The sequence below is a fragment of the Scyliorhinus torazame genome, chromosome 3 (genome assembly GCF_047496885.1).
Source record: "Scyliorhinus torazame isolate Kashiwa2021f chromosome 3, sScyTor2.1, whole genome shotgun sequence".
Classification (NCBI taxonomy): Eukaryota; Metazoa; Chordata; class Chondrichthyes; order Carcharhiniformes; family Scyliorhinidae; genus Scyliorhinus; species Scyliorhinus torazame.
In genome coordinates, this window is record NC_092709.1 from 66,768,157 (window position 1) to 66,795,842 (window position 27,686).

A 27,686-nucleotide genomic window follows, 5' to 3' on the forward strand; every position below is an offset into this window, starting at 1 on the left:
GGTAACCGGCGCCGAAGGGCCTCCGGCGGCTGGCGTGACTTAGTGCATGCGTGGGAGCGCCAGCGTGTTCTGGGGCATGCACAGAACCGCTGCCGTGATCCCTGCGCATGCGCAGGGGGTTTCTTCTCCGCGCCGGCCATCGTGGAGCTTTACACAGGCCGGCGCGGAGGGAAAGAGTGCCCCCATGGCACAGGCCCGCCCGCAGATCGGTGGGCACCGATCGCGGGCCAGGCCACCGTGGCCCCCCCCCCGGGGCCGGATCCCCCCGCGGCCACCCGAGGACTCCGCAGGCCGCCCTCAGAGCCAGGTCCCGCCGGTATGGACCTTGTCCATTTCATGCCGGCGGGACCGGCCGAAAACGGGTGGCCACTCGGCCCATCGAAGCTCGGAGAATCGCCGGGGGGGCGGTGGGCGCTGCCAATGGCCCCCGACCGGTGTGACACGATCCCCACCCCTGCCAGAAAAACGGTGCCGGTGAATTTGGCAGCCGGCGTCGAGGCGGGATTCACGCCGCCCCACGGCGATTCTCCGACCTGGCGGGTGGGGGGGGGGGGGGGTCGGAGAATCCCGCCCAAGGATTCATCAATATCAGGATTCCATCAAACACACTACCAAGGTATAAGAATTTTTCTACAACCTTGAGACTCATACTTCATTGTGTGCACGCTTGATGCTGGGTGAAACATAACCTCGGTGTTGGAGACACTGATTTGGTGACTAACATTTATGGCAGCACTCGAGAATTGTTCACTGAGTCCGGCGAACCATGCCCATATATTTCTTTTTAAAAATGTTTTTATTAAGAATTTTTCAATAACAATATTTTCCACCTTACAAACAACCCCCCCCCCCCCCACCCCCCGCCATAACAAAGAAAAGAAAAAGAACTCACGTGGCAAGACATGAACATGGCAAGTCAATAAGATACAAAACTTTGTACATTGGAATCTTCCCGTACTTGTCAGTTTCCGGATCATTCATGTGTTTTCTTGCTCAAAGGCCCCCCAGAGAAACCCCCCCTTCCCCCCCTCCCCTCCCCCCCAATGAACGATGTTCCCCCCCCCCCCACGAACGATGTCCCCCCCCCCACGAACGATGTCCCCCCCCCCACGAATGATACCCCCCCTCCCCCCCCGGGTTGCTGCTGCTGTCCGACCTTCATCTAACGCTCCGCGAGATGGTCTAGGAACGGTTGCCACCGCCTGTAGAACCCCTGCGCAGACCCTCTCAAGGCAAACTTTATCCTTTCCAACTTGATAAACCCTGCCATATCATTTATCCAGGCCTCATCGCTGGGGGGCTTCGCCTCCTTCCACATCAGCAAGATCCTTCGCCGGACTACTAGGGACGCAAAGGCCAGAATGCCAGCCTCTTTCGCCTCCTGCACTCCCGGCTCGTCCACTACTCCAAATAGTGCTAGCCCCCAGCTTGGCTTGACCCAGACTTTCACCACCTTAGGTACTGTTCCCGCAACTCCCCTCCAGAACCCCTCCAGTGCCGGGCATGACCAAAACATATGGACATGGTTCGCCGGACGTCCTGAGCACCTCCCACATCTGTCCTCCACCCCAAAGAACCTGCTCAGCCTCGCCCCCGTCATATGCGCTCTATGAACCACCTTAAATTGTATCAGGCTAAGCCTGGCACACGAGGAAGAGGAATTAACCCTACTTAGGGCATCAGCCCATAGCCCCTCCTCAATCTCCTCCCCCAACTCCTCTTCCCATTTACCCTTCAGCTCCTCTACCAAAGCCTCCCCCTCTTCTTTCATCTCCTGGTATATCGCCGACACCTTGCCCTCTCCGACCCATACGCCCGAAATCACCCTATCCTGAATCCCCTGTGCCGGGAGTAGCGGAAATTCCCTCACCTGCCGCCTCACGAACGCCCTCACTTGCATGTACCTGAAAGCGTTTCCCGGGGGTAGCCCAAACTTCTCCTCCAGCGCCCCTAAGCTCGCAAACGTCCCGTCAATGAACAGGTCCCCCATTCTTCTAATCCCTGCCCGATGCCAGCTCTGAAATCCCCCGTCCATCCTTCCTGGGACAAACCGATGGTTGTCTCTAATCGGGGACCACACTGAGGCTCCCGTCGCACCCCTGTGCCATCTCCACTGCCCCCAGATCTTTAGCGTTGCCGCCACCACCGGGCTCTTGGTGTACCTTGTCGGCGAGAGCGGCAGCGGTGCCGTCACCAGCGCCCCCAGGCTCGTTCCTTTGCAGGACGCCATCTCCAACCTCTTCCACGCCGCCCCCTCTCCCTCCATCACCCACTTACGGATCATTGCCACGTTGGCTGCCCAATAATAACCACCCAAATTCGGCAATGCCAACCCTCCTCTATCTCTGCTACGCTCCAAGAACCCCCTCCTTACCCGCGGAGTCTTGCTCGCCCACACAAATCCCGTAATGCTCCTGCTTACCCTCTTAAAAAAGGCCTTAGTGATCACAATTGGGAGGCATTGGAATACAAAAAGAAATCTCGGGAGGACCACCATTTTAACCGATTGTACCCTACCCGCAAGCGAGAGTGGCAACATGTCCCACCTTTTAAAATCCTCCTCCATCTGTTCCACCAACCGCGACAAATTAAGTTTGTGCAGTGCCCCCCAGCTCCTAGCTACCTGAATCCCCAAGTATCGAAAGCTCCTTTCCGCCCTCCTCAATGGTAGGTCGTCTATCCCTCTTCCCTGGTCCCCCGGATGGATCACAAAGAGGTCACTCTTTCCCACATTGAGCTGATAGCCCGAAAAGTCTCCAAACTCCCGTAGGATCTGCATTACCTCAACCATCCCCTCCACTGGATCCGTCACATACAGCAACAGGTCGTCTGCGTACAGCGACACTCGATGTTCCTCTCCCCCTCGAACAACCCCCTTCCATTTCCCCGACTCCCTTAACGCCATGGCCAAAGGTTCAATTGCTAATGCAAACAGCAGAGGGGACAGGGGGCACCCCTGCCTCGTCCCTCGATACAGCCAGAAATACTCCGACCTCCGCCGGTTCACGACCACACTCGCCACCGGGGCTTTATACAGGAGCTTAACCCAACTAATAAACCCTCCCCCGAACCCAAACCTCCTCAACACTTCCCAGAGATACTCCCACTCTACCCGATCGAAGGCCTTCTCCGCGTCCATGGCTGTCACTTTCTCCGCTTCTCCCTCCACCGATGGCATCATTATCACATTTAGGAGCCTTCGCACATTAGTATTTAACTGCCTACCCTTTACGAATCCCGTCTGGTCCTCGTGAATCACCCCCGGGACACAGTCCTCAATCCTCATGGCCAACATTTTTGCCAGCAACTTAGCGTCTACATTAAGGAGCGACATCGGTCTATACGACCCACATTGCAGTGGGTCCTTATCCCGCTTCAAGATCAAAGAGATTGTCGCCTCCGACATTGTCGGGGGCAGCGTCACCCCCCGCCCTTGATTCATTGAAGCTCCTTACCAGCAACAGGGCTAACAGGTCTACATACTTCCTGTAGAACTCCACCGGGAACCTATCCGGCCCCGGGGCCTTCCCTGCCTGCATGCTCCCCAGTCCTTTAACCAGCTCCTCCACCCCAATTGGCGCCCCCAAACTAGCCACCTCCTGCACCTCCACCCTTGGGAACCTCAACTGATCCAAGAATCACCGCATCCCCTCTTTTCCCCCTGGGGGCTGGGACCTATATAGTTCCTCGTAAAAGGCTTAAAAGCCTCATTCACTTTCCCTGCACTCCGCACCGTAGTTCCCCTGCCATCTTTGACTCCACCTATTTCCCTTGCTGCCATCCTCTTACGGAGCTGGTGTGCCAGCATCCGGCTCGCCTTCTCCCCATATTCATATATCGCCCCCTGTGCATTCCTCCACTGTGCCTCTGCGTTCCCTGTGGTCAACAGGTCAAACTCCGTCTGGAGACTTCATCTCTCCCTGAGTAGTCCCTCATCAGGAGCCTCTGCATAGCTCCTGTCCACCCTTAAAATCTCCCCCACTAACCTCTCCCTTTCCCTGCCCTCTCTCTTCACCCTATGAGCCCTGGTGGAGATTAACTCTCCCCTGACCACCGCCTTCAGCGCCTCCCATACTACTCCCACCTGCACCTCCCCATTGTCGTTAGCCTCCAGATACCTTTCGATGCACCCCCGCACCCTCCCACACACTTCCTCGTCTGCCAGCAGTCCCACATCCAACCTCCACAACGGGCGTTGGTCCCTCTCCTCCCCCAGCTCCAGCTCCACCCAGTGCGGGGCATGGTCTGAAATGGCTATGGCCGAATACTCCGTTCCCTCCACTTTCGGGATCAATGCCCTGCCCAGAACAAAAAAATCTATCCGGGAGTAGGCCTCATGCAGTTGGGAGAAAAAAGACAATTCTCTGGCCAAAGGCCTGGCAAATCTCCATGGATCTACTCCCCCCATCTGATCCATAAACCCCCTAAGCACCTTGGCCACAGCCGGCCTCTTCCCCGTCCTAGATCTGGAATGATCTAATGCTGGGTCCAGCACCATGTTAAAATCCCCACCCATTATCAAACTTCCTACCTCCAGGTCCGGAATACGCCCCAACATCCGTTTCATGAATCCAGCATCGTCCCAGTTTGGGGCGTATACATTCACCAGTACCACCTCCGTCCCCTGCAACCTACCACTCACCATCACGTATCGGCCTCCCTTGTCCGCTACTATGTTCTTGGCCTCAAACAACACCCCCTTTCCCACCAGTATTGCCACCGCTCTATTCTTCGCATCCAGCCCCGAATGGAACACCTGTCCCACCCATCCCTTCCTTAACCTGACCTGATCTGCCACCTTCAGATATGTCTCCTGAAGCATGACCACGTCTGCCTTCAGTCCCTTTAGGTGCGCGAACACTCGGGCCCTCTTAACCGGCCCATTTAGGCCTCTCACATTCCACGTGATCAGCCGGATTGGGGGGTCACCTACCTACCCCCCAGCCGGTTGGCCCGGTTGCAGCCAGCTCTCCTCTTTGCCACCTCCGCGCTCCAATCCTGGTATACTCGGATCACCGCGTTCTCCCATCTACTGCTCCGCACCTTCTTGGCCCATCTCAGCACACTTTCTTTGTCCGCGAAGCGATGGAACCTTGCCACTATGGCCCTTGGCGGCTCATCAGCCTTGGGTCTCCTCGCCAGGACCCGGTGAGCCCCTTCCAGCTCCAGGGGGGTCGGGGAGGCCTCCGCACCCATCAGCGAATGGAGCATCGTACTCACGTACTCCCTGGCATCAGCTCTCTCCACTCCTTCGGGAAGACCCAGAATCCGGAGGTTCTTCCTCCTCGATCTGTTCTCCAGGACCTCCATTCTCTCAGCCCACCTCCTGTGCACCGCCTCGTGCGCCTCCATTTTTACCGCCAGGCCCAGGATCTCGTCCTCGTTGGTATTCACTTTATCATTCACCTCACGAAGCTCCACCGCCTGGGTCTTCTGGGTCTCCATCAGCCCCTCGATCGCCAACAGCATTGGCGCCAGCACCTCCTTTTTCAGCTCCTCCACACATCGCTTGAGGAACTCCTGCTGGTCTGGCCCCAACGCTGCTCGCTCTCCGCCCTATGCTATCTTGCCTTTTTCCCCTCGTTTTGGTCTCTACTCCAGGGCCTCTTTCTTCATCGTTCCACCACTGATCTCTGCCATATATTGTGAGGGGGGACCTCACTGCACCTTCCCACACGGGATTAAATCGAAAAAAGTTCCGTTGGGGCTCCTCTAGAGAGCCCGAAAGTCCGTTGTCGCGGGAGCTGTCGAAACGTGCGGCTTAGCTCCGCATCGCCGCAACTGGAAGTCATGCCCAGATATTTTGGGCATGCCCGGCGCTTAAAGAATTCTGCCAGGGGTTTGCGAGGGTGATGTCTAGGATTCTGGACACTCGGGTGAAGGCGAGCCCAGCGGTAGCGATATTTGGGGTGTCGGAGGATCCGGGAGTGCAGGAAGCGAAGGAGGCCGAGGTACTGGCCTTTGCCCCCCTGGTAGCCTGGAGACGCATCTTGTTAATGTGGAGGGTCACGAAACCCCCAAGTGTGGAGACTGGGTTAGCGATATGGCGGGGTTCCTCAGCCTGGAGCGAATGAAGTTCACCTTGAGAGGGTCCTTGATGGGGTTCTCCCGGCAGTGGCAACTTTTCCTTGACTTTCTAGGGGAGCAGTGTCAGCAGCAGCATCCTGGGGGGGGGGGGGGAGAACTGTTGATATAATGTAAGTTTTATAGGAAGACAACACCCACCTTGTTTTGTTTAATAATTCTTGTTTATTTTTTATTATTTGTACTTCTATCTTTGTTATGTAAAATCATTGGTTGGAAAAGCTTAAATAAAACATTTATTAAAAAAAAGAATTTGTTTACTGTAATCTGGATATCTAGCACAGGGCTAAGTCGCTGGCTTTGAAAGCAGACTAAGGCAGGCCAGCAGCACGGTTCAATTCCCATACCAGCCTCCCCCAAACAGGTGCCGGAATGTGGCAACTAGGGGCTTTTCACAGTAACTTCATTTGAAGCCTACTTGTGACAATAAGCGATTTTCATTTCATTTCATATCTTCATATTGTTAGATGCATGGCACAGTCATCTTCATACTGAAGTTCTCTGATTATTGCCTCTGTGACTTTGGTGGAGGCAGGCAGGCAGCAGAACTTCCCTGAACAATGTTGATGCCTGCTGACTTGTCTCTTGTGGCTTCCCTAAGCATTGCAGCAAAAAAGGGAGGTCCGGTTGAAAAGTGGTTAGCACTGTTGCTTCACAACACCAGGGTCCCAGGTTCGATTCCAGGCTTGGGTCACTGCCTGTGCGGAGTCTGCACGTTTTCCCTGTGTCTGCGTGGGTTTCTTCCAGGTGTTCCGGTTTCCCCTCCACAAGTCCCGAAAGACGTGCTTGTTAGGTGAATTGGGCATTCTGAATTCTCCCTCAGTGTACTCGAGCAGGCGCCGGAATGTGGCGAATAGGGGCTTTTCACAGTAACTTCATTGTAGTGTTAATGTAAGCCTATTTGTGACAATAAAGATTATTATTATAATCATAAGAGACTGAGCAATTGGAAAGCCACAAAATGCATCCTTGCCTTATGCCGCTGGTTACGGCAAAGGCATTGAACACCTCACCACAGGCACAAACACATCCAGTTATGCCATCATGTAGTAGGTGCAGGATTTTAATGTACTTTTCAGGACATCCCAGCTTAGGGAGCAAGTGCCATAGACCAGACCAACTCTCACTGTCAAAAGCTTTAGTTAGGTCTACGGACAGTATGTATATTGATCCTAAAGTTGCTCTTTGCATCTTTCTTGCTGCAAACATCATATCAACTGTCCTACAATTAGTTCTAAAATCACACTGCGATTCTGGAAGGACCTATGAGGCTGTCTAGTAGACTGTTCAATAGGATTCTTGTGTGGATCTTCCCTGTGTGTGAGAGCACAATTATCCCTGGGTAGCTGCTGCGTACATTTTTGGAACCTTTTCCCACTTATAGATGCTATGTTAGCATCTGTGAGTTCGTGTGGAACAATGTCCTGCTCTCCGATACTCTTGAAGATGGCTGCAGGTTTATTAATGACCTCAGTACTCTTACACTTTCAAATCTCTGCTGGAATGGCGTCTGCGTTAGGGACTGTGGGCGTCATTCTCCGACCCCCCGCCGGGTCGGAGAATGGCCGTTGGCCGCCGTGAATCCCGCCCCCGCCCCCGCCGAAGTCTCCGAAGGGAGAAAAGTCGGCGGGGCGTTAATGGCGCCGCTGCCGCGGAGAATGTCACGGGTCTGCGCAAGGCAGCCGATTTTCGGCCTGCCGATATTCTCCCTTCCGGATGGGCCGAAGTCCCGTCGACGTGATGACCGTTCACGTCGACGTGAATCAAACCTCCTTTTCATCGGCGTGACCCGGTGCTCCAGGCTCACGCCGACCAGCGAGGAGGTGAGTGACGGCCTGGGGGGTTGGCTCTGGGCAGGAAATGGCGTGGCCGCAGACTGATTGCCTGAGGAGAGGTGTGTCTCGGCTTGTGTGTGTGTGTGTGCGGCCGTGGGGGGGGGGGGGTGGTTAGAGTAGGTTGGGCTCCGGGGGAGTGCCGGGAGGGGGTCCGTGCCGGGGTGGAGGTTGGGGAGGGGGTCCGTGCCGGGATGGAGGTTGGGGGTTGGGGGGGGGTCCGTGCTGGGGTGGAGGTTGGGGAGGGGGTCCGTGCCGGGGTGGAGGTTGGGGGTTGGGGAGGGGGTCCGTGCCGGGGTGGAGGTTGGGGAGGGGGTCCGTGCCGGGGTGGAGGTTGGGGGTTGGGGGGGGGTCCGTGCTGGGGTGGAGGTTGGGGAGGGGGTCCGTGCCGGGATGGAGGTTGGGGGTTGGGGGGGGGTCCGTGCTGGGGTGGAGGTTGGGGAGGGGGTCCGTGCCGGGGTGGAGGTTGGGGAGGGGGTCCGTGCCGGGGTGGAGGTTGGGGAGGGGGTCCGTGCCGGGGTGGAGGTTGGGGGTTGGGGGCGGGTCCGTGCTGGGGTGGAGGTTGGGGAGGGGGTCCGTGCCGGGATGGAGGTTGGGGGTTGGGGGGGGGGTCCATGCTGGGGTGGAGGTTGGGGAGGGGGTCCGTGCCGGGGTGGAGGTTGGGGAGGGGGTCCGTGCCGGGGTGGAGGTTGGGGGGGGTCTGTGCCGGGGTGGAGGTTGGGGGTTGGGGAGGGGGTCCGTGCCGGGGTGGAGGTTGGGGAGGGGGTCCGTGCCGGGGTGGAGGTTGGGGGTTGGGGGGGGTCCATGCTGGGGTGGAGGTTGGGGAGGGGGTCCGTGCCGGGATGGAGGTTGGGAGTTGGGGGGGGGGTCCGTGCTGGGGTGGAGGTTGGGGAGGGGGTCCGTGCCGGGATGGAGGTTGGGGGTTGGGGGGGGTCCGTGCTGGGGTGGGTAATGGGAGGGCAAATGAGTTGGTCCACCTGACCAGGTGCCAGCCTCCAACAGTTGGACCCATGCGGTCCATGCCACCTGGCTGGGGGGAGGAGGGGATATGGGCAATGATGACATGTCGTCGTTCCCCTCCCCCCCACCAGGCCCCGTGTGTACCGGCCCCGGCAGTCATACCAGGACCTCACAGACCGGGAATGCAGGAGGAGACTCCGGATGAGCCGGGAAACCGTGGCACACATCTGCCACCTGCTGGCACACCTGTCACCGTGTGGCACTGGCGGGGGACACCCTCTCCCCGTGTCCGTCAAGGTTACGGTGGCCCTGAACTTTTATGCAACGGGGTCATTCCAGGCACCGAGTGGGGACCTGTCCGGCATATCGCAGACATCGGTGCATCGGTGCATCCGGGCAGTGACAGATGCCCTTTATGCCATGGCGCACCGCTACATCCGCTTCCCCGTGGACCGGGCCAGCCAAGATGCCCGGGCCGTGGGCTTCTCTGCCATTGCCGGGTTCCCCATGGTCCAGGGCGCGATCGATGGGATGCACGTCGCCGTGCGGCCACCTGCAGATAACAGGGCCGTGTTCACTAATAGGAAGGGGACCTATTCGATGAACGTACAGGTGGTCTGCGACCACCGCATGATGATCCTGCACGTCTGCGCCCGTCACCCAGGCAGTGTACACGACTCATTCGTGTTGTCGCGGTTATCCATCCCCGGCATGTACGAGGGACGCCATCCCCGGCTGAGGGGCTGGTTGCTGGGCGACAGGGGCTACCCATTGCGATCGTGGCTGATGACGCCTATACGGAGGCCACGCAATGAGGCGTAGAACCGCTACAATGATGCCCATGTAGCGACAAGGGGAGTGATCGAGAGGTGCTTTGGCGTGCTGAAGATGCGTTTCAGGTGCCTGGACCTCTCTGGGGGTGCCCTCCAGTATCGGTCAGATAGGGTCGGCCGCATCATTGTGGTGTGCTGCGTCCTGCACAACATAGCCCAGCAGAGGGGCGATGTGCCGCAGGCAGAGGAGGGCGGAGTGGAGGAGCAGCAGGAAGAGGCCCAGTCCTCCCCAGATGAGGGGGATGGGGGCAATGGTCAGGGCAGACGGGGTAGACACAGACGGGTGGCTGTCCACCGTTACCGGCTGGCCCAGCGGGCACGGGACAGACTGATAGACGCCCGCTCCACTGACTAGATGGGCGTGGGAATCGGGTAGTATGGCCACAGACCGCACACCATGACAACAGCCGACCACCCACACCCCCCACCCATCCACCCACCCAGCACCCTCACCCCCCTCCCCAACCCCACACACCCCACCCGCATGCACACCACCCCCCCACCCCCAATTGCCGATCCACCGGCGGCACAACGGGCCGGGCTCACCCAGTTGCGGGTGGACGCGTGTCTATCGCAGGCCATGGAGAATGATGACAACACGCCTCCGATGAGCTCCTGGCTCTACATCGTTGGACTATGTCTGACCCATGGCCACAGTACCACCATCCACCCGGACCATCCCTGCATGCGGCTGTGACACTGCAGCGCACGGTCCCGTCCTCTGCCCGGGGGATGTTGATGGCGGCCCAGGGGGAAGGGGGCAGACTCACCTGGGGCTGAGGTAAGACCACCCCTCACACACACACTTGCGCTCAACGTACATGACACCCCCGCACACTTTGGACAGAGCACAAAGGCAGCTTCGGTAGGTGTAACATTGACTTTAATAACCAAAGGAGTTCATGCACGTGCCCTAGCGCCTAAAACTCATCTGTGCCCTGCACCCATGCCAACTTACTCAGTGTCTAATTGTTTGGCCTTACGGGCCCTTTGACTACGTCGACGTGGTTCCCCAGACGGTACAGCAGAACTGGAGGTGGACTCCTGTGATTCCTGCCCTCTGACACTGGATCCCTTTGGCGGCCGTTTCCTGGGGCGTCCTGGCCTAGATGGGCCAGGCTGCGGCCCGGGCGACTGGGATGGCGAGCTGCCAGCCTGTCCTGCCCGTTGCCCACCCGATGCACCTGGGACGGAAGGGGGGGAGTCCGAGGTGTCGCGGTGTACCGGGACCTCCCCTACAGAGGGAGCCGGGACGGACCACACCACCTCCTCCTCCCTCGGGGTGCCCGATGGCCCCCAGGCCTCTACATGGGTGGGGGATGCGAACGGACTGGCCATCCAACGCGCCCCCGACATCTGGCGCTGCCAGTCCTGGAGGCCCGTGCTGGTATCGACAGGGGTCTGCAGGTTTGCAGCCATGGAGCCCAGGGGGTTGTCGAACCCTGTCTGCGACAGTGCGACGCCAGCTCGCACATGGCCACTGGCGCCGATGCCCTCAGCGATGGCCTGCTGAGACTGGGCCATGGCCTGCAGAGACTGGGCCATGGCCTGCAGAGACTGGGCTATGGCCTGCTGAGACTGGGCCATGGCCTGCTGAGACTGGGCCATGGCCTGCTGAGACTGGGCTATGGCGTGCTGAGACTGGGCTATGGCGTTGAGCGCCTCTGCCATCTGGCGCTGGCACTGGCTCATGGCCTCCTGTGAGAGGGCAGCCATTTCCTGGGCCACAGACGCCGCCTGCACGGAAGGCCCCAGGCCTCGCAAACCGTTCCCCATGTCTGACACCGTCGCACCCATTGCCTCCACCGCGGACGCCACCCGTGCGGTGTCAGCCTGGGTGGCACGCATGACCGGGACCACTCCCAGCTCCTGGACGCGGGTGGACTCCTCCACCTGCGACCGCAGCCGCCGCAAGCCACCCGTCACCCTATTCGCTCGTCTCCGTGTCAGTGGTTGCATCGGATCTATGTGTGGGTGTGGTAACTGCAGGAACCCGGGATCCATCTGGGCGGCAGATGTTCGCTTGGCCTGGGCTGCCCTCCGACCGCCCGGTCCCTCTGCTGCTCCTACCTCCACCTGCTGTACCGGGACGGCTGTGTTGTGCGCACCAGTGAGTGTACCAGACGCCTCATCACTAAAGTGCCCAACCGTGGTGAGTGTTTCTGCGATGGTGGAGGGTGTTGGTGACAGCAGTGGCGTTGTGTCGTGCTCTTCGTCCCACTCTGAGTCCATGGCACTTTGGGGTGGGGGTTCGTCTCCACCCATCCACTCTGAGTCACTGTCCGGTATTTCGTCTTCCCGGGTAGGGGTGTCCTGGGTAGTGCTGTCCCGGGTAGTGCTGTCCCGGGTAGTGCTGTCCCGGGTAGTGCTGTCCCGGGTAGTGCTGTCCCGGGTAGTGGTGTCCCGGGTAGGGGTGTCCTGGGTAGTGGTGTCCCGGGTAGGGGTGTCCTGGATAGTGGTGTCCTGGGTAGTGGTGTCCTGGCTCGGATGTGACGGGGGCCTGTGGCTGCCCCCCTCATCGCTGGGTGGTCGCTCCCGCACGTGACGGGGGTGTCGTCTCCCTGTTGCTCCAGGTCTCTCCGTCTCCCGTGGTCTCCGAGGGGCATCCTGCGGGCGTCGCATGCTGGAGGGTTCGGGTCTCTCCGTCTCCCGTGGTCTCTGAGGGGCATCCTGCGGGCGTCGCATGCTGGAGGGTGCGGGTCTCTCCGTCTCCCGTGGTCTCCGAGGGGCATCCTGCGGGCGTCGCATGCTGGAGGGTGTGGGTCTCTCCGTCTCCCGTGGTCTCCGAGGGGCATCCTGCGGGCGTCGCATGCTGGAGGGTGCAGGTCTCTCCGTCTCCTGTGGTCTCCGAGGAGCATCCTGCGGGCGTCGCATGCTGGAGGGTGCAGGTCTCTCCGTCTCCTGTGGTCTCCGAGGGGCATCCTGCGGGCGGTCTGCATCTGCGGGGATGGGTGCCTGGACGTTTGGTCCTGCGATACACAATGAAGCATGCATGGTTAGACATCAGGCAGTGATCAGGTGATACGGGGGAGGGGGATATAGGGGAGGGGGGATATGGGGACGGGCTGTTGGTGGCTCACTTGCTCGTGGGGCCCCGACCTCTGCATCAGCAACCTCCCGGTCCTCAGGTCCGCCAGCCAGTTCCAGGGCCCTTTCCTCGTGTACGGTCAGTGGCCTCTCATCAGCGGGCCCTCCTCCAGTCCTCACATGCTCCCTATTGTTGTGTGCGCGCTTCTCCTGGGGGGGGGGGGTGGTGGCAGGGGTAAAAGGCAACACTGTTAGGCAGGTATATGAATGCACGCCATCGGTTGCGCGTGCATTGCAGAGGTTAAGGTTAGGGCTGGATTCACTTGGGGATATGGGGGATATGGGGGAGGGGGGGATATGGGGGAGGGGGGATATGGGGGATATGGGGGAGGGGGGATATGGGGGATATGGGGGAGGGGGGAATATGGGGGATATGGGGGAGGGGGGATATGGGGGATATGGGGGAGGGGGGATATGGGGGAGGGGGGGATATGGGGGATATGGGGAGGGGGGATATGGGGGAGGGGGGGATATGGGGGATATGGGGGAGGGGGGGATATGGGGGAGGGGGGATATGGGGGATATGGGGGAGGAGGGATATGGGGGAGGGGGGATATGGGGGAGGGGGGATATGGGGAGGGGGATATGGGGAGGGGGGATATGGGGGAGGGGGGATATGGGGGAGGGGGGATTTGGGGGAGGGGGGATTTGGGGGAGGGGGGATATGGGGGATATGGGGGAGGGGGGATATGGGGAGGGGGGATATGGGGGAGGGGGGATATGGGGGAGGGAGGGATATGGGGAGGGGGGTATGGGGAGGGGGGATATGGGGGAGGGGGGATATGGGGGATATGGGGGAGCGGGGTATGGGGAGGGGGGGTATGGGGGAGGGAGGATATGGTGGAGGGGGGATATGGGGGAGGAGGGATATGGGGGATATGGGGGAGGGGGGATATGGGGGAGGGGGGATATGGGGGATATGGGGGAGGGGGGATATGGGGAGGGGGAGATATGGGGGATATGGGGGAGGGGGGATATGGGGGAGGGGGGATATGGCGGATATGGGGCAGGGGGGATATGGGGAGGGGGGGATATGGGGGATATGGGGAGGCTCACCCTGCCTGCTCTGACGAGGTCGTTCACCTTCTTGTGGCACTGGGTGCCTGTCCGTGGTGTTAGGGCCACAGCGGTGACGGCCTCTGCCACTTCCCTCCACAGACGCCGGCTGTGGCGTGGGGCAACTCTGCGGCCGTGCCCGGGATACAGGGCGTCCCTCCTCTGCTCCACCGCGTCCAGGAGCGCCTCCACATCGCGTGACTCGAACCTCGGGGCTGAGCGACGGCCAGCCATCCAGTCGGGTGTTGCGGTCGGGTGTTCCGGTCGGGTGGGGGGGAGCTGCGCGGCCTTATGAGCCGTCACGCCGTGCAGCGCGTATGACGCTGCACGGCGTGAACCATTGCGCAAGCGCGGATCCCGTCACGTCGCTGCTAGCCCATTTCGGGCCGGAGACTATCGGCCCATTTTTATGACGTGACGTAAGTGGGATTTGCGCCGTTATTTGCGCCGATCGGCGGACTTTCCGCCGATAACGGAGAATTTCGCCCTGTATCTTACTTGGTTAATCTGATTGCCTTTATCACCTATTCAGCGGAAGGAGGAAGAGACAGGCTTTCTTTCTCAGCCAACTGCCCAACTTGATGTCTAGAATCTCCTGTTGTGGGAGTCTCTGTTGAAGGGGCTCAGTGAAGTTCTTACACTACCTTTCCATTAAAGTTGCCTTATCAGTGATCAATTCATTTCCATGAGCTGTCAGAATGGGAACAAAGGTTGTGGAGGCTGGGCCACATGCATTCTTTTCAACACATTGTAAAAACTAGGATCTCGCCTCTCAGCTAGATGTTGCAGATATTACAAATGTTGCAAATATTCCAGTACATGGCAACAATAAAATATATTCCAAAATCTCTATCATAATATTCCCTGTCAGCTAATAAAAATTCTGGAGCCGCTTCTGGCTTAGTTGTATGATACACAAAGATGGATTAGTCTGTTGCTATTCATACCAATTACTCTACCCGAGCAAAAACGGGAATTAGTAAACTTGTCGTGGGCTACAGGGGCCGGCGCGTAGGAAAAGAGGCTGGGGGCAATCGGTGAGCCCCGATCGCGGGCCAGGCCCCATCGGAGGCCCCCCCCCCGGGGTGGGAGCGCCCTCACCCCCACAGGCCGCCACCCGACCTTTGCACGCAGAGTTCCTGCCGGCTGCGAGCAGGTGTGGACGGCGTCGGTGGGACTCAGCGTTTTAACTACGGTCGCTCGGCCCATCCTGGGCCGAGAATCGGCGGGCCGGCTGTGTAGAGCGGCCCGCGACTGGCCCGCGACGGGCCCGCGACGGGCCCGCGACTGGCCCGCGACTGGCCCGCGACGGGCCCGCGACTGGCCCGCGACTGGCCCGCGACTGGCCCGCGACGGGCCCGCGACGGGCCCGCGACGGGCCCGCGACTGGCCCGCGACTGGCCCGCGACGGGCCCGCGACGGGCCCGCGACTGGCCCGCGACGGGCCCGCGACGGGCCCGCGACGGGCCCGCGACTGGCCCGCGACGGGCCCGCGACTGGCCCGCGACTGGCCCGCGACGGGCCCGCGACGGGCCCGCGACGGGCCCGCGACGGGCCCGCGACTGGCCCGCGACGGGCCCGCGACGGGCCCGCGACTGGCCCGCGACGGGCCCGCGACGGGCCCGCGACTGGCCCGCGACTGGCCCGCGACGGGCCCGCGACGGGCCCGCGACTGGCCCGCGACTGGCCCGCGACGGGCCCGCGACTGGCCCGCGACGGGCCCGCGACTGGCCCGCGACGGGCCCGCGACTGGCCCGCGACTGGCCCGCGACGGGCCCGCGACTGGCCCGCGACGGGCCGCGACGGGCCTGCGACTGGCCCGCGACTGGCCCGCGACTGGCCCGCGACCGGCCCGCGACCGGCCCGCGACCGGCCCGCGACCGGCCCGCGACCGGCCCGCGACCGGCCCGCGACCGGCCCGCGACCGGCCCGCGACCGGCCCGCGACGGGCCCGCGACTGGCCCGCGACTGGCCCGCGACTGGCCCGCGACTGGCCCGCGATGGGCCCGCGACTGGCCCGCGACTGGCCCGCGACTGACCACGCCAGCGCTTTGCGGAGAATAGCGTGCCGGCGTCGGGGGCGTGGCCCGGTCGTGGGGATTCTCCGGCCCGGCCCTGGGCTGAGAGAATCCCGCCCAGCATTTCTCAGATTTAAGATGATATTGATAAATTGCTTGAGCTTGAGTAGTTATATCTCGCCTCTGCAGCCAAATGCTTCTTTCCCTACAAGACAAAATTGGCTGAAACACCTTTCAGACCATAAGACCGTAAGGCATAGGAGCAGAATTAGGCCACTCGGCCCATCGAGTCTGCTCCGCCATTCAATCATGGCTGATATTTTCTCATCCCCATTCTCCTGCCTTCTCCCCATATCCCCTGATCCCCTTATTGATCAAGAACCTATCTATCTTTGTCTTAAAGACACTCAGTGATTTGGCCTCCACAGCCTTCTGCGTCCCTCAAACTGGAACCAGGGAACTATCAAAATCCTTGGTTGAATCATTTTCTCCTGTACCAACAGCCAGAGGAATAAAGCAGATGATCAAAGGAGAGGAATTAAGCAAATGACTCACACAAAAAAGCCCAACAAAATTGACCTCAACCAACATGATCACTAGAAGGCGGGAACCCTTAATTACTATCTCAGCTAAGTTCTGGAACCAAGAAAAATCACATTGTTTCAGTTCTTGATTCCTTATCACCCCAACACAGACAAAGCCATGTCAAAATTCCTAAACATCGCAATATATTTCTTGTACAAACATCATGTTATCAAAATGCACAATGATTTCATAAAATTCACGTGGCTATAGACTCTTAAAGATACAATAAAAATGTGCAAGAAATTACGCAAGCTTGCCTCATTCTCTGAGGCCATCCTAACCTCACATTGGTCCGTACTGACCCCCCTCTCCTCTAGACCCCCCATTGCTGAATGGACGCCGCCCTGACCAACCCCTCTCCCCACAATCTGTCTACTTATCTGACAAACCTATCTTCTCCCTGCCTTCCGAAAGTGGCTGGATCTTCAAACTTACCTGCTGTATGGCAGCTAGTGCTGTCAAAAGGGGGGAGTGGCTTCCTTACCTCTGATTGGGGTGAAGGGGATCAAAGGATATGAGGGGGAAGGCGGGATCAGCCTGTTGAGTTGGTAGATCAGCCAAGATCATAATGAGTGGCGGAGAAGGCTCGACTGGCAAAACGGCCTCCTCGTGCTTCTTTTTTCTGCTTCTACTCCATAGGCCTCGACTGAAGGCCTCAGGCTCAGCACAGTTCCTGCCAGGCCTGAGTCAGGAGGTCGAATAAGACCGGATCGGCTGGATTACCAGGTAGGAGATTCGAAGTGGAGTGGCAATCCTCTGATAGTCACTCTGCAGAAGCTTGGGCCCAACAGGTCTCAGTGATGCAACACAGTGCTTACCATACATGAGATATCCGATGTGTGATATATACTCGGCACATTATTTCTAGGCAATTGACTGTGAACTACCGCACCATAGGTTTGCAGTATCACAGTAATTTTCCTTGTATAATATGGAGTGAAAAAAGATTAGATTGTTTCTGAGGCTGCTCCTTCTAATAGACCATTCACATATATTGTGGATCATGTCATTGAGTTCATTAATGTTAGTGCCCATTGTAAGGTATCCCTCTAAAGATCATAGAATGTGCATAAAAAATATTCATTGGGAAGTAATTTTTTTTTTAAACAAACAATTTTATTGAGGTATTTTAGGCATATAGAAAAAGTGATATTGTACAGTACAAAAAAAAAGAAGTTAAGACACAAATTACAAATTAAACATAGTGCAAACCACAGCTCTGTTCACGCATGGACCTGCCTCAATATCCCCCTATTCTACTCTACTCTACCCTTGCCCCCTCCGCCTGCTGATGCTTACTCCTCTGCGAAGAAGTCAGTAAATGGCTGCCACCTTCGGGCGAACCCTAGTCATGAACCTCTCAAGGCGAACTTGACTTTCTCTAGGCCAAGAAAGCTCGCCATGTCCGATATCCATACCTCAGCCCTCGGGGGCTTTGCGTCCCTCCATGCTATCAGTATTCGTCGCCGGGCTACCAGGGAAACAAAGGCCAGAACGTCGGCCTCTCTCTCTTCCTGGATTCCCGGGTCCTCCGACACCCCAAAGATTGCCACCTCAGGGCTCATTACCACCCAGTTTTCAATACCCGGGACATGACATCTGTGAATCCCTGCCAATACCCCCTGAGTTTAGGGCATGACCAGAACATGTGTACATGGTCAGCCAACCCTCCGGCGCATCTAGCACACTTGTCCTCCAGCCCGAAGAATCTGCTCACCCGGGCCACCGTCATGTGGGCCCGGTGCATGACCTTAAACTGGATCAGGCTGAGCCTGGCGCATGTTGTGGCCGTGTTTACTCTGCTCAGGGCTTCTGCCCAAATACCGTCCTCCATCTCCCCCCCGAGCTCCTCCTCCCACTTAACCTTCAGATCCTCGGTCTGCGTATCCTCAGCTCCCATTAGTTCCTTGTAGACGTCTGAAACTCTACCCTCTCCCACCTCTCCCCTAGAACTGGGAATTCATTTTAAGGATGTAGCATTATTTTGGGTTCAGGTGATAGTTCAAATTTTGATCTTGTGGATTATGCATCTCTCATTTAGCTTATTCCCCTTCAAATATCACGGCTAGGATTCTCCGAAATCCCGGCCAAGTGTTGACGCTGGCGTCAAAACCGGCACGAGAGACGCCGGCGTCAACGGGCCTCCAGGCCCAGTCATTCTCCCCTTCCTCGGGGGCGAGAACAGCGCCGGAGTGCTGTGCCCTGCTCCAGCCCGAAAGCCAGCCCTACATGGCCGGCGTGGGTCCCGCATGCGCGCCACGACGGCGCGGGTCGCCGCCACAGCTGGTGCGGGTCTGCGCATGCGTGCCACGGCCATCTCCGCGCTGGCGCATGCACATGGTTACCGCCTCCGCGCTGGTCCCCGGGCAACATGTTGGAGCCCTACAGGGACCCAGCGCAGAGGAACATAGGCCCCCCCTGGAATGAGCGCGCCCGCCGATCAGTAGCCCCCGATTGCGGGCCTGGCCACCGTGGAGGACCCCCCCCCCCCCCCAGAGTCGGATCCCCCCCCCACCACCACCAGGACGGCCCCCTCAGCCAGAACGCCGAGGTCCCGCCGGATGGGACCACATTTCAATCACACTGGCGGGACTCGGCCCATTGAACGTGGAGAATCGCCGCAGGGGCCGCTTTCAACGGTCCCCGACCAGCGCAGTGGCGACCGTGCGGGTGCGATAGGCACCGATTCTCCCCCCGGTGATTCTCCGAAATCCACTCTGCCACTCAAGGGATTCAGTTGGCATCACAATCAATGAAACATGCTGAAGTTCGCAAACTACAACACAATTTTAAATTCCCAAATTAGTGACGGTTATGAATGGCACCGAGTGACAGAAATATCAGATAGTATTAATAATGCACACACTGCAATACTGAAAAGAAAGGGGGCGAGATTCTCCGACCCCCCGCCGGGTCGGAGAATCGCCAGGGCCTGTCGTGAATCCCGCCCCCGCCGGTTGCCGAAGTCTCCGGCACCGGAGATTCGGCGAGGGCGGGAATCGCGCCGCGCCGGTTGGCGGGTCCCCCACCGCGATTCTCCAGCCTGGATGGGCCGAAGTCCCGCAGCTAAAATGCCTGTCCCGCCGGCGTAGATTAAACCACCTACCTTACCGGCGGGACAAGGCGGCGCGGGCGGGCTCCGGGGTCCTGGGGGGGGCGGGGGGCGATCTGGCCCCGGGGGGTGCCCCACGGTGGCCTGGCCCGCGATCGGATCCCACCGATCCGCGGGCGGGCCTGTGCCGTGGGGGCACTCTTTTCTTTCCGCCTTCGCCACGGTCTCCACCATGGCGGTGGCGGAAGAGACACCCTCCACTGCGCATGCGCAGGAATGCCGTCAGCGGCCGCTAATGCTCCCGCGCATGCGCCGCCCGGAGATGTCATTTCCACGCCAGCTGGCAGGGCACCAAAGGCCTTTTCCGCCAGCTGGCGGGGCGGAAATTCGGCCGGCGCGGGCCTAGCCCCTCAAGGTTAGGGCTCGGCCCCCAAAGATGCGGAGCATTCTGCACCTTTGGGGCGGCGCGATGCCCGACTGATTTACGCTGTTTTGGGCGCCAGTCGGCGGACAACGCGCCGATATCGGAGAATTTCGCCCAGGATTTGTATTAGTCATGCTGCTAGAACTTTTTGTATGTTGATATAAAATGTGTCATTATCTTGTTTTTCACCTGGGCACTTTGCAGCACCTTCTATTTCTTTTCCTGTGTTTGTTGTCCTTGTGTGAATAATATCCTCGCACTCTTTGTCCCATTCTGTGGTTTTGTTCTCTTTCGAATGCTCCCAGTTTGCAGAAGGGACATCATACCCAAATCTTCACTGACTTGCACTCCCTGGACATGGCTGCCTGACAGGCTGCTTCCAGACTTTCCTGTTTTAATCCAGTTACCATGGATGTAACAGAAAATCAATGGGAATTTATTGAAGATCGAAGTCCACTTACACGATTAAAATTCTCAGTAGGTAGAAATGTTTAAAAACAACTCGGGAGGGATTCTCTGTCATCCGACGCTGGAATCGGGAAACGCGATTGTGCGGAGAATCGGTTTTGGCGGCGAAATCGTGACGGGCGCTGGTTTCACGCCAAATCGCAATTCCGCATTGCCTCGACAGCAGTGTCAATGCGTTCAACTCTGCATGTACAGAAAAACCTGTTGGCATATCATTAGCGGGCCTGACCCGGTATTTTCGGGGGCCTCCATGATTCTCTGCCTCCACTGGGGCGAATTCCCAACTACATGGTTCACTTGTGCTTTTAAAAATCGTGAAACAGTTCACCATGGCAGCTGAGGGAGAGAGTACGGAAAGTGTCCAACATCGCCATAGTTTGCTGACAGTCGACCCTCTGCCCGGGGATTTTTGCCAGGGCTGGGGGAGTAGGGTGGTGGCCAGGAGGTGGAATGCGGGGTCGGGGTGGATGAGCACGGGGCAACATTGCTGTGGCCTGCAAGGCAGCAATGCAGATGCTCAGGCTGCTGACTGCCCACTGTGAACTTAGGGCAATGGGTCAAATGGATGTTATCCCAGGCCACACCCTGGGTGCCCTCTGGCCCCAGCCGGCCCTTCAGCAGGATGGGCGTGCTCCAGTGCAACCAATGCCATCTTGTTGGCTGGGATGGTGTGTGTGGGGAGTGAAGTGTGTATATAGAATCATAGAATTTACAGTGCAGAAGGAGGCCATTCAGCCCATTGAGTCTGCCCGGCCCTTGGAAAGAGCACCTTACCTAAGCCCACACCCCACCCTATCACCGTAACCCAGTAACCCCATCTAACCTTTTTTGGACACTAAGGACAATTTAGCATAGCCAATCCACCTAACCTGCACATCTTTGGACTGTGGAAGGAAACTGGAGCACCCGGAGGAAACCCACACAGCCACGGGGAGCACGTGCAGACTCCGCACAGATAGTGACCCAAGCTGGGAATCGAACCTGGGACCCTGGAGCTGTGCTAACCACTGTGCTACCGTGCTGGCCATCCGGCTGCAGCTTGTCAGCCTCCTGAGTGTGAATCGTGAATCCGGCGAGTCCTGCACCTTTTCTCATTGGAATCGATTGTGTTCCACGTGGAGCCTGTGCTAGCCCCTTAACAGTCGCTGAATCGGTCCAGGTCCAGCACCAGTTTAGCTGTCGTGGAACTCCGCGACTCCTGCCCTGGTGTCAATGCTTAGTCTCAGGAACAGAGAATCCCACGGCTCACATCGGCAGCATTCATGCTTCCCAGTCAAAAAATCATGGGCGGGATTCTCCGTTGGCTGACTCCGAAATCACGAAATGCGATTGAGCGGAGAATAGGTTCCGGCGCCAAAATTGCGGCGGTGCCGATTTGACGCCAAATCGCAATTCTCCGTCACCTCGTCAGCGGCATCAATGCATGAACGCCCATATGGTTTGCATGTCATTAACGGGCCTGACCTGGTAGTCCCCGAGACCTCCACGATGCTCCGCCTCTGATTGGGCTGAGTTCCCGATGGTGTGTTTCACTTGTGCTTTTGAAAATCGTGAAACAGGTGTCATGGCTGCTGAAAGAGAGGGTGCGGAAAGTGTCCAACATCGCCATCGTTTGCTGACAGTTTTGCTGCTGGCGGGAGGCTTCTGCTAGGGCTGGGGGGAGTAGTGGGGAATGGCCAGGTGGTGGGCTGTGGGGTCGGGGTGGATGGGCATGGAGTACCATTGCTGCAGACGGCAAGGCAGCCAGGCAGCAGTACATGCTGATGACAGCCCACTGCGAACCTAGGGCCATGGTCGTATATGTGCACCCCCCCCCCCCCCCCCCGAAGCCACCCCCTGGGTGTCCTCCGGTCCCAGCCGACCCATCAGCTGTATGGGCACGTTCCAGCACAACCAGAGCCATCTTGTTGGCTGGGATGGTGCGTGTGGGGAGTGAAGTGTGTATATAATCATCTTTATTGTCACAAGTAGGCTTACATTAACACTGCAATGACGTTACTGTGAAAAGCCCCTAGTTGCCACACTCCGGCGCCTGTTCGGGTACACAGTGGGCGAATTCAGAATGCCCAATTCACTTAACAAGCACGGCTTTTGGGACTTGTGGGAGGAAACCAGAGCACCCGGAGGAAACCCACGCAGATACGGGCAGAACGTGCAGACTCCGCACAGGCAGTGACCCAAGTCAGGAATCGAACCTGGGACCCTGACGCTATGACGCTATAGTGTTAACCACTATGCTACCGTGCTGCCAGCTGTAGCTTGTCCGCCTCCCGAGTGTCAATCACGGACCCGGCAAATCCCGCACCGTTTTTTATTGGAATCGATTGTGCTCCACGTGGATCCACACTAGCCCCTTAACAGTAGCTGATTCAATCCAGGTTCGGCGCCAGTTTTGCTGTCATGAAAATCCACAAATTCTGGCCCAGTGTCAACACTTAGTCTCAGGAACGGAGAATCCTGCCCCATAGGTTCAATCTCCACCCCCAGAGACTCGAGCATTAGATCTAGGCTGACATTGCAAATCAACACTGAGGGAGTGCTGCACAGTTACAGGAGCCGTTTTCTAGATGAGCCATTAAGGAGAGGGTCCATCTGCCCTCTGGTTGTAAATGATTCTGTGACATGATTTTGAATAAGATGTTTATCCCACAGGCAAGCTCACTAAAACAGATGATCGGGTCTTGTCACTTTGCTGTATGAGGGACTGTGCAAATTGGTTGCCACGTTTCCTATGGTACAACATAACTACACATTAAAAATACTTTATTGGCTTTGAAAGGATTTGGGACATTCTAAATTCATGAAAAAGCTTTATCCATATAGGCCATTCAGCCCATCGAGTCTGCACCAACCCTCCAAAAGAAAGAGCACTCTACCTAGAGGCCACACTCCCCCACCCTATCCCCGCAACCCCACCTAACCTGCACATCTTTCAACACTGAGGGGCAATTTATCATGGCCAATCCACCTAACCTGCACATATTTGGACTGTGGGGGGAAACCGGAGCACCCGGAGGAAACCCACGCAGACACGGGGAGAAAGTGCAAACTCCACACTGACAGTCAACCGAGGCCAGAATTGAACCCGTGTCCCTGGCACCGTGAGACAGCCGTGCTAACCACTGTCCCACCCTGAGTAAATGAAAATTCTTTCATTGTTGTGGATAACATAGACCCTGGCCAAACACACACAAGGTACAAAGAGGACATTAAATAACAGTTGTAACACATTCTTTCCCTTTGCAGATTTGTACAGCGAAAGCTTTCCAATAGGAATGTTGCATACAATCTTCAGAACCCCAACTCTCTCACCTCAATAAGATTATAAATAGAAATGCATCGTGTTCATTTCCTGCAGCGCACCCAGAAAACACGGGCATAGTAAAATGCAACAATCAGTTCGTTCTTGAAGGAATTTAACAGTCATTTTAGGAACATTTACATTGTACTATCTTCTGCAAAAACAAAATGACATGTCGGGGGTGGGCGGCAAGTGAGAGGGGAAGGAATACATCATTAAACAGGCAGCACTTTTTCTCGGCAATGACGGTAATATCTCAGTTTAAGAATGTGTCCTTGCTGTTGTGGAACTCCTGTGGGTCCAGCAGATGGCGCAGTGTCAGCGAGGTCTCAATGCAGCCACCATACAGAACAGAGCTCCACCCTCTGCTCTCTCCTCTGTTCCTTTCCCCTCCTTTTCCTCCTCTTCTCTCACACCATCTCCCCTTTCGTTTTATTGCCTAATCTTACCCAGCAGTTACTTCGCGGTCGTTGACCCGAGCGCTCTCGTGTTTAAAATCCCTTCCATTCATATTTAAGTCTGTTTGTGAACTTTAGAAATTAACATTTTACTCATATGGCAAAGTAGTTATCGCCATTTATAAAGAAGTGAATCCCCCAAGTATAAACCGTTTGCCACCACTTCACAGCCACGATAACATGGTAGGATATTAGTATCAGCAATATTGACAAGTTACTAATATCAGCAATATTGGCAGGTTATTAAAATCAGCAACATTGGCAACAATCGATATATCAGAAATGCAACATTAGGCATGGCAGCATCATTCCAGCAAGCTCATTGATTCTTTACTTACCGTTCATCCCGACCACCACAGAAAAGCAGAGTATCTCGAACCTCATCATGCCCAATAATTTCCAGCGTGTAGCTCTTCGCTCGGTTGTGATTCACACTGTTCGCTGTGAGACCCTCTGTGCGACTGGGAGACTCTCGCTGTTGGGCTCGTCCAGGGAGAGCTCGGAAGGTGGAGTCCAGGCTGGTGGGGGAGAGTGTTAAAAGTAGCGATGTTAAAGAAGGATTTGCTCTGGAGGTAACAGAGGAGGGCTGTTGCTCAGCGTCAGGAGCTGCCTGGTGGTACAGACTGAACCTCACACTGACACACTGAAAAACACACACTCCCCCCTCCCCCTTTATATCATACTCACCCTCAAACCCTAATCTCACACTCACTCTCACTGTCACTCTCCCTCAATCCCCAAATGTACACCTGTCTCTCAATCCCGTTTTCTATCCTCCATCTCAAATTCACACACTCATTTCTCACCACCAATCTCCATTTCACCATCTCACACACTCACCTCTTGATCTCACACCTTAGAGTTCCAGCACACTTTCCATTCGCTCTGTCACCAAGCGTACACTGTCTACCTTCAATTCCCATCACCCGAACACACATTCCGGTTCCAATCACTCTGTCCCTCTCCCATTTACTCTGCATTTGGCGCCAGGAGTTTGCACTCACACATCCGCCTGTTCATTCAGTTTAAATTTCATCCTCAGTCAGCCCCCAGCTATCCTCACGATCCGGATCGCACTATAACCTGGGGACCCCGACTTAACCTTTTGTGGCTGAGATCTGTCCCGTCCTCCGATGCTGTCGAAAGCCTTTAAATCCAGAGCTGCGACCTGTTTGTAAATGAATGTTGATGTTTGTAACAAGAGCCGACAGAAACGCTACATAGCTGCAATTGACACACAGCCAATGTGATTCTATGTTTCAGGGCACAGGCAAGGAGGATGCTCCCGGTGGCGTGCAGCCCAGAACCACGGGGCGAGTGTCTGAGGATACAGGGTAAACCATTTAGGACTGAGGTGAGGAGAAATTCCTTCACCCAGCGAGTGGTGAGCCTGTGGAATTCGGTACTACAGAAAAGAGTTGAGATCAAAACATTGTAGGCGGGATTCTCTGGCCAGCGACGCTGGAATCGCGAACTGTGATTGTGCGGAGAATCATGCGTGAGCCGGAAATTGTGGCCAGCGCCGTGCCCCTGACGGATGCCATGCTCCGGCGCCGCGACAGCGGTGTCAATGCGTTCTACTCCGCACGTACAGTAAACAGCGTTGGCATATCATGAATGGACACAATCTGCTATTCTCCGGGACTCTCGCGATGCTCCATCTTCACCGGGAGGAATTACCGATGGTGAGGTTCACTAGTGGTGAAATCGGGAAACAGGCACCGTGGCTGCTGAGGGAGAGAGAGGAGGTAGGACATGTTGGCAGAGGCGTGGCCGTGGGCAGCCGGTCCTGCCACTGGAAGGGCTGGCTGGGGGGTGGGGGCACCTGCCAGGGCTGGGAGCGGGGTGATGGGGGAGGTGACCAGGCGGTGGGCTGTGGCGTCGGGGTAACCCCCGGGACAGGGGCGGTGTCCAGGAACGGACCGTCATTGCCGCGCGGCCTGCAGGGCAGCCATTTGGTACCGTGCCGCCCAAAGCATAGGGGGTGGGGGGGGGGGGGGAGTGGGCACAGGCTACTGAGTGGTTAGCACTGTTGTGAAAGACGTAATTCGGTAATTTGGACATTCTGAATACTTCCTCTGTGTACCCGAACAGGCGCCGGAGTGTGGTGACTAGGGGACTTTCACAGTAACTTCATTGCAGTGTTAATGTAAGCCTACTTGTAACATTAAAGATTGTTATTATTATTATGGGCCAGGGTTTAGAGAACCCCAAAGTGTAGCATGGAGTTCACCTGACCCACAACCTTTAATAGATTGTGGTCTGGGGAGCACACGGCCCACTCTACAGGTGTGGTACAGCAGAAACGGAAAAGTATTTTTTAAAAGCAAAACAATGTTTATTCTCTGAACTCAAGTTAACCTTTTTAAAACATACAGTGAATATCTTAGCAACCATTAATCCAAATACAACCCCCAAAGAATACAACACTGAGTAATCATTTAAGCTTTCCTTTTAATATCCATATGACTTAAAACACCTTTTACCAGAAGCACATCAGGTTAAAGTCACCACTGTTATTAGTTTTAAATCACCAGGATCGATTTACAGTCTTTAGATTACAGAGAGAGATTCATACACCTTCTGGCTGTGACTGCAGCTATCCAGCTCTGTAATGCACGATCAATTGGACAAGAGTTGAATACAACTGAGGCTTTATTGCTCTAAGATGCGTGGCCTCCCACAGCAGCTGGCGAAATGGCTGCTGCACGGAGGACACACATATTTATACTCAGCCTATTGGGCGGAGCCAGCAGGCAGGGACTATCGCCGTACCTGTAGTACAGGTCCTACCGTACACCACCTAATATAGGTGCAACAGTGGTTTACCACACTCTGAAAATGAAACTAAAACACACCCTGCAGCAAACAGCCTAATACGAAAGTAAAAAGCTGACAGACAGCCCAGCTCCACCCACACTCTGACATCACTGGAGTAATAAATACCCATTTCTTAAAAGTACTCTCATTACAGATATTTATATATATACACCCATTTATAAACACCCATTTCTTAAAGGTACTCTCACTACAGATATTTATATACACATCCATTTATAAACACCCATTTCTTAAAGGTACTCTCACATGACATTATTTTATTATTAGATAATCAGCCATGGGGCACATGGTAGCACAGTTGCTTCACAGCTCCAAGGTCCCAGGTTTGATTCCCGGCTTGGGTCACTGACTGTGCGGAGTCTGCACGTTCTCCCAGTGTCTGCGTGGGTATCCTCCGGATGTTCCAGTTTCCTCCCACAATCCAAAGACGTGCAGGTTAGGTGGATTGGCCGTGTTAAATTGCCCTTCGTGTCCAAAAAGGTTAGGTGGGGTTGCTGGGTTGCAGGTATAGGGTGGAGGCGTGGGCTTAGGTAGGGTGCTCTTTCCAAGGGCCGGTGCAGACTCGATGGGCCGAGTGGCCTGCTTCTGCACTGTGAATTCTATGATTCTAAGATCATCATGGATGGCAGAACACGCACGATGGGCCAAATGGCCTACGTCTGCTCCTATTTTCTATGTTTCTATTGA

The 27,686-nt window shown here is 56.7% G+C and overlaps 1 protein-coding gene across 1 annotated transcript in view; it reads right to left on the minus strand.

The window, feature by feature from the left end:
• rxfp1 (relaxin family peptide receptor 1) overlaps positions 1-24,739 on the minus strand; it is a 231,763-nt gene extending 207,024 nt beyond the window's left edge. Inside the window, exon 1 of the mRNA XM_072495784.1 lies at positions 24,497-24,739. Coding sequence (XP_072351885.1) covers positions 24,497-24,545 — 49 coding nt within the window. The 5' untranslated portion in view covers positions 24,546-24,739. The remainder of the gene's footprint in view (positions 1-24,496) is intronic.
• Positions 24,740-27,686: the final 2,947 nt, after the last annotated feature.